The sequence below is a fragment of the Sinohyriopsis cumingii genome, chromosome 3, assembly GCF_028554795.1.
Source record: "Sinohyriopsis cumingii isolate HCF-2022 chromosome 3, ASM2855479v2, whole genome shotgun sequence".
NCBI lineage: Eukaryota > Metazoa > Mollusca > Bivalvia > Unionida > Unionidae > Sinohyriopsis > Sinohyriopsis cumingii.
Window position 1 is genome coordinate 136702788 of NC_142963.1, and position 7780 is coordinate 136710567.

General features: G+C 35.5%; 1 protein-coding gene across 1 annotated transcript in view; it reads left to right on the forward strand.

Annotated features, from left to right (window-relative positions):
* LOC149803930 (hepatocyte growth factor receptor-like) overlaps window positions 1-5009 on the forward strand; it is a 192745-nt gene extending 187736 nt beyond the window's left edge. Inside the window, exon 27 of the mRNA XM_089953741.1 lies at window positions 837-5009. Coding sequence (XP_089809867.1) covers window positions 837-1719 — 883 coding nt within the window. The 3' untranslated portion in view covers window positions 1720-5009. The remainder of the gene's footprint in view (window positions 1-836) is intronic.
* The last annotated feature ends 2771 nt before the right edge of the window (window positions 5010-7780 follow it).

The following is a 7780-nucleotide window of genomic DNA, read 5'->3' on the forward strand; positions in this document are numbered from 1 at the left end:
CTCATGCATGCTTACAAATGAAGCCAGTCCACCACATAGCACGGGTGCAATCAATAAATGTTGAAACAGCTAAATGAATCTTGACAAAATTCAACAGTAAATATTCAGTTGTAAAGCCTTTTAAAAACTGTCAAATATATATACTTACCGCAATCAAATATGTTACTAAAACAAGACATTTAAACGAATTCTACTTTTAAAAAAACTGTTGAGCAAAATCTGACCAATTTTTATAGAAACTATACTGCGATAATTGCCTTTTGAGAAACAAATATTGCTAATCTGGTACCCAATATGACTCTCATTGCTATATTAGAGAAAAACATTCAGATAACGTTTAATTCACCATTCAATATAAAGCTTTTAAAAGTGCTAATGCCGAATTAGATTTAACTAATGCTGCTAAACAAAAACTGTTCAATGTTTCTCTTCAACACCTGCTCAATTGGATTTACTTTTCAAATGAAAAATATCATCATATATGGCCATCATTGCTAAAGGAACAAGGGCATTTACATAAATCTCTCTCATAAAGTGTCCAATAGAATTTGACCAACTTTGACAGAAAGCATTCTGGCATAAGGCCCTTCAGACAGCCAAAGAATAACTATGTGGCATCTCACTTCTACAACGATGAAAGCAGTGGAAAAATTTTAAAAATATTTGTTTATGACATATGCAATGAAAACACTGGAAGAAATGTATACAGACCATGGTTTAGTAGTCAAGCACTCTTTCATTTGATTGATATGCAAATATCATTGACTTGAGTATTATCGGATCTGCTTCTGCCTCTTGCTTTAGTAACAATTAAAATTAACATCTCTCTATTTCAGGTATCTTATCATGCAAAAATGTTGGCTAATTGACCCACTGGATCGGCCTACCGTCAATGTGTTGGCAAGGGAGATAACCGAGATGTTGTCTGTTGCGGAACATGACGTGCAGCAAGGTTTGCTGAAAATAGACATTCATTGTGCTCGGTTTAATAAAGCTGACTTCGCAAAGTTCCATTACGCACATGAGGCCACCTACCTGGGGCCGCTTACAAAATCTGAACATATAGGTGGTGCTAATAGTGAAAATGTCTACATGGAAGTATATGATGACACTAGTGATGTGCAAATTGATCCAGCGGGTGGTACACATGGTAACAACAAAACTGAGCCTTATCATTACGCTTATGATAACACCTACCTGAAGACGCCTACAAAAACTGAACCTGTAGGTGGTACTAATAGTGGAAACGACTACGTGGAAGTATCTGATTACACCAGTGATTTGAAAATCGATCCAACGAGTGTTAACTACAAAACGGAGCCTTACCTTTACCATTACGCTTATGATGACGCCTACCTGAAGACGCCTACAAAAACTGAACGTGTAGGTGGTACTAATAGTGGAAACGACTACGTGGAAGTATCTGATTATACCAGTGATGTGAAAATCGATCCAACGGGTGGTAACTACAAAACGGAGCCTTACCCTTACCATTACGCTTATGATGACGCCTACCTGAAGACACCTACAAAAACTGAACGTGTAGGTGGTACTAATAGTGGAAACGACTACGTGGAAGTATCTGATTATACCAGTGATGTGAAAATCGATCCAACGGGTGGTAACTACTACAAAACGGAGCCTTACCCTTACCATTACGCTTATCATGACGCCTACCTGAAGACGCCTACAAAAACTGAACCTGTAGGTTTTTACTAATAGTGGAAACGACTACGTGGAAGTATCTGATGACACCAGTGATGTACAAATTGATCCAGTGGGTGGTACACAAGGTAACAACAAAACTGAGCCTTAGCATTACGCTTATGATGACACCTACCTGGAGGCGCCTTCAAAAACTGAACTTATTGTTGGTGCTAATAGTGGAAACGACTACATGGAACTATCTGATGACACCAGTGATGGGCAAATTGATCCAAATGATGCTGCTAATGGTAACAACAAAACTGAGCTTTACTAATACTGGACGAAAAACATTGCATAAAAAAGAACTAGCCTTGAGGACTACGAACATGATTACTATAAAGGAATGGCAAAGAAATTGCTTTTAATTGACAAAGTTTTGCCCATAAAAGGGATAGCAAAGAAACTGAAAACATTAGGAAGAGGATCCATGAACATGGAGGACAGAGCTTAACGGAATTAATCAAAGTCTAGAGCAATGAATATTCACAATTGTTGTATATTTTGAAAAGTATAGTTTTCTTTTAATGATCCCATTTTTGAAAATCAATATATTGTTTTGCATGTAATATATCATATTATGTTAGATATTATGTTATGTACAATTTATTATTATTATTATTATTATTATTATTATTATCATTATTATTATTATTATCATCATTATTATCAATATTATTATTGTTATTATTTTCATCTACTTTTACCTATGAAAACATGCACAAATATACTATGATATGACGTTTCTTTCAAATACCAAAATCTAAAATAATAATAAGAGACTTTAGTGGGGTCGAAATCTCTCACATGGCCAATATCCCTATAAAAGATTAAGGTAAAATGAGTTGGCATACAAATATTGGTGAGTATGGTACTTGCATGACGGTGCAAACTTTTTCTGTTCTAAGCAACAACAGGCATATTTGAGGACGCATTTTATTCAATGTGGTATTATTCTTATTATTTGAAGATTCGATCATTTTTATGATAGCAATCACATTTGATGACGTTTGCGTAAAGAAAACCCACCCACGACGCAGAACCATAAGATAATATCACTTTGCCTCATGGTCGTGCGGGCAAAAAGTCTCTAGGAACAGTCAGGAAAAGATCGTTTCTTCACAATAAATTAATGATATGGCACATTTCCGCAATATAACTATACAGAATAAATTATACTATTGCAAAACTTTACATGTGATTTAGATTCAAACTTGCTCCTCATAAACTTGCAGTACTACCTGTTTAGGTCAGATATACTTTTATTTTGTCCGTTATTTGTGAATAGCATCCTTTATATTCTGGATCCATTTGCAACTAAATCTTATAGTATATATTTGTGTCCACAGTATATCCGACCCAGTTATACCTGTATTTACATTGTATCCTCAGGATCTTCGATCCAGTTACACCTGTATTTACATTGTATCGTGAGCACCTTGGATCAGGTACACCTACATTTACATTGTATCTTCAGTATCTTCGAGATAGTTATACCTGTCTTTACCTGTATTTACATTGTATCCTCAGTATATACATTCAATTTGCACATGTATTTTCATTGCACCCTCATTGTCTTGGATCCATTTACACCTGTATTTACATTATATCCCCAGTATATTTAATCCATTTATGCCTGTATTTACATTATATTCTCAGTATATACGACCAATTTACACATGCATTTGCAGTGCATCCTCAGAGCCTTGGGTCCATTTACACATGTATTTACATTGTATCCTCAGTATCTTGGATCCATTTATACATGTATTTTCATTGTATGCTCAGTATATACGACCAATTTACACATGTATTTGCATAGTATCCTCAGTCTTAGATCTATTTGCACCTGTATTTGCATTGTGTTCTCAGTATCTTAGATCCAGTTATATCTGTATGTACAATGTATCGTCAATATCTTGGATCCATTTACATCTGTATTTGCATTGTGTTCTCATTGTCTTCGATCCAGTTATATCTGTATTTACAATGTATCCTCAATATCTTGGATCCATTTGCACCTGTATTTACAATGTACCTTCAGTATCTTGGATCCAGTTACACAGGTATTTACATTGTATCTTCAGTATCTTGGATCCATTTACACCTGCATTTGCATTCGGTTCTCAATATCTTTGATCCATGTACACCTGTATTTACATTGTGTTCTCAATATCTTGAATCCAGTTACACCTATCATCTGGAAAATTAATATGCAGATACATCTTATGGAGGGTAATTTAATCACATCAAAATTAGGTCAATCTCAGCTAATATCCAAGTTTGAGTAAATATCTATCATAATTACTCTTACTGTCTTTGCCTGACACCATCTTATGTTTTGTTAATTCATCGAGGTGAAGAACATTTCCTTCACTATATAGAGAAGGTTATAACTTTTCAATCTCTGTTGATGACTTTTGTAACATTCCATTTAGATTCAGTTTTCAATTTCTCTGAAGTCGGTTTTACTTCTTTAAAGTTAAAAAAAAAAAAAACTAAAACATACCTAAGAGTTATTTCCCCTTACCAGTTATTGGTTTTCCTATAAACGTTCAGTTGATGTTAGTATTTAGTATATGATCTAATTGATAGCCTAAAATGTGTAACATGTTTTAAGCCTAACTTTAGGAAGGAATATTGCTAACTTGCGTAGTGGATTTTCTGCGTGGAATTTTAAATTGTTCTTAAATCTAATCTCAAACTTCTATTCAAGCAGAAATTTACTGAAATCATCTTAATTCAGATTTTTTCATACTGAAGTAAGTAAAAGGTTAGGGCTTTGAAGTACTTATGTATGAAAGAATGAAAACCTGTTTTTGTCCTTAAGGTCGACATTCCAATGTGATCGTCTCGATGAATGTTTGAATATAATTTAATTGTATTTGACCAAGGATGAGAACAAGTTAGGATATTTAATCTATTTCATTCATACTGATTTTAAAATAGTGTTATCGACACAAAAATGTGTATGTCACTGTGCTTGAAACAAAACTAAAGCAGCTTATGCAAATGTCCAGGCACTTCATATGCTTGCCTTATCGAATTTTCCCCATGTACGTGTATGTAGCAGTATGATGATGATTTTAACAAGACATGTAAAACAAACTGAATCCTCTTTTCAGTACATGTACTCTTATATGAAATTTGCTTAGAATACATATCTTACAAAAGTCATTAAAACATATTCGCTATGGGTTTTAATAAACTTGTCTTGAAATGGCAATAATGGCAAAGTTTTCCTTTCGAAAAAGAGCTATTTTGTTCATTTATTTACAGCAAATTAACATAAATCATGATTTCCATGTATTGTGTTTTTGTCTTTTATATGTGGATGTATTTGCTGTTGACGAAATCCTCTTTAATGTGATCTACGTTTATCCTTTTCTAGCAAGATGCCCAACAAATGAGGTTACTGAAGTAAGACATACCAGCAAACTGGGGATTGTAGTTGCTTACCTGCAATATATACTTTGCAAAATTTGCATCTAAATATCTTGGACTGGAAGATACTTAGATGCTTAGGCGAAATTATATTATCAACTTTTTAGACCAGAATGGGCCCGAATTCGAACTACACGCAACTTTTATATAGAATGTGATTAATAGAGTAAAGACATGTTGTTAAATTCTTTAAAAGCTGAAGACTCGTTTGTTTCATTTGAATGGCTTACACATCAATATAAGTCAGCTGTAAGTCTAATAGTAGGTCATGTGAACGTAATTCCAATAAACATGTATTTGTTTATTGTCGACTATAACATGCTAAATAAAATGGACTAACAAAATAAGCTTATTTAATGTCCAGTTTAATGATCAAAGTTGAATTTTGTAAATACTTTTCCATTTTAATCTGTTACTGTTTTTATATTTTATTTGGCTATTACGTTTTCTCATGTATTGCATGGCCTTAGGAACTAAAAATGATTTTTTGATGTGCAGAACACATAGAACAAGATAGCTGCTATCGCTTAACCGGATTGAACAGCTGTTCCGTTTGTTAGTGCCGTTTTCATGATAGCTGTGCTTGTTGCCTGTTTTCATCTACGTTATTGTGTTCATTATGTATTGGCCTATAAATTCGTATGTGTTTCTTCATCTCCTTGTTTTGGAAATGAGAACAATTATACTTTTTCTCAGCTGTCTTACTCCACTGTTTTTGAACAAATCGCCATCACGTGATACTCGCCAGTCAACCCGTTTGTTCTACGATGGACCTTCATTCATTGCTTTAAATGATCACTCTTTGGCTCTCCACACTAAATTGCGCTCTAGACTAAACGAACTGGGACTACATTCATCATTGCCTAAATGTAAACAGAAGCGAAAAAAGAAACGTTGTTTCAAAGCTGGCCGGCGTAGAACAGGAAAGACAATTCCAGTTATCTCCCTTATTTCGGCTCAAAAATTTAAAAAAAAACGACCGTTAATTCAGATAATCTAATTCAAATCCCTATTAATTCGTCAACCTTTGTGTCAACTATCCAGGAGATACCTCTTCGAATGGCGATATTCAATGCCCAGTCAGTAGGACCACCGGAAAAGCGCACAGAAATAGTTAATTTTATCAACGAACATAATATTGACCTCTTTTTCATGACAGAAACATGGCTAAAACATCAGGCGATGAGACCAAGTGTGCGGATCTAACACCCACTGGTTACTCCATCAAGTCGTTCCCCCGTAATTCTCGCGGAGGTGAAATTTCTGTTATCACAAAGAACACAATGATAAAAAGTCTTAACCACACCACAACATTTAATTTCGACCACACAGCGTTTGACCTAGTCCAAACCACACTCACACTGGAGCAAAGGTCAGTCCATTTGTTCTGCCTGTACCGCCCTTCTCCTAGTAAAAAAAAAACAAGCTGGCTGACTTTCTCTTTTTGGAGTAGTTTCCGAATCTCCTGGACTAAGGAAATTCAATAGGTGGCAACCTGGTTATTCTTGGAAATTTCAACTTTGACTGTCCTGGAAACCCAAATACATAAAAACTCATAGATTCCATTAATGTTTTCAACCTTAAACAGTCAGTTAACCAACCCACCCATAAACACGGTCACATTTCAAACTGGATTCTTCATAGACCTGATGATAACATTATACGGTCCTCCCTGATATCCCATGACCTTGCATCAGATCACCTCTGCATTATACGCCATCTTCATGTATCAGTCCATAAACCTCCACCTTTATCTGCTACTGAGAGAAACCTCCGTATGATAAATAGAACCAAACTAATGCACGACATCTAAGCTAACGTAACAACTTGCTTACCTCCTAGCGCAGAACAACTCGATAACCCCATGCGTTCCTTACTTGACAAACATGCACCAGCTACCAAGTCCAGAGTATCAATTCAAAAGTGTTCTCCATAGTATAGTAGTGTTAGGGACCACCTTCGAACTGCTAAAAGAGACCACCGTAAAGCTGAGATTCTTTGGCTTTCCACAAGACTCAATATTCATAAGCAAATCTATGAAGCCGCTAAGAAGAATGTCACAATATAGTCCATGCAGCGAAATCAGCCCACTACACTACTAAGACCATGGAAAGTTCCAGCTCCAAAGAGCTCTTCGAGATTACTAATAAACTAATGTAAAGGAACAAATCTACACCACTTCCAACTACCTTCTCTCCAGTCGATCTTCCGGACATGTTTGCAAATGTCTTCCGTGACAAAGTACAAACCATTAGAGATAAGCTTGACACCACAATTTTAATTGACTCGTCGTCACCATACACTTGGGATACATAATTTGAGCGGCAACCATTAGGAGCATTTGAACCTGTCTCTATGGATTTTGTACGTACAATCCTGATGAAGAGTGCGCCAAAGTCATGTGAACTTGATCCAATTCCACCATCACTGCTGCTTGAGTGCTTAGGTCTGGTATTGCCTTCACTAACTGATGTTATTAATACCTATCTCTCATCCGGGGAATTCCCATCATTTTTCAAAACTGCCATTGTAAATCCTCTGCTGAAGAAACCAACACTAGACCATAACGATTTAAAGAACTACTGCCCAGTTTCTAATATCCCATTCATATAGAAAATTTTAGAGAAGGTTG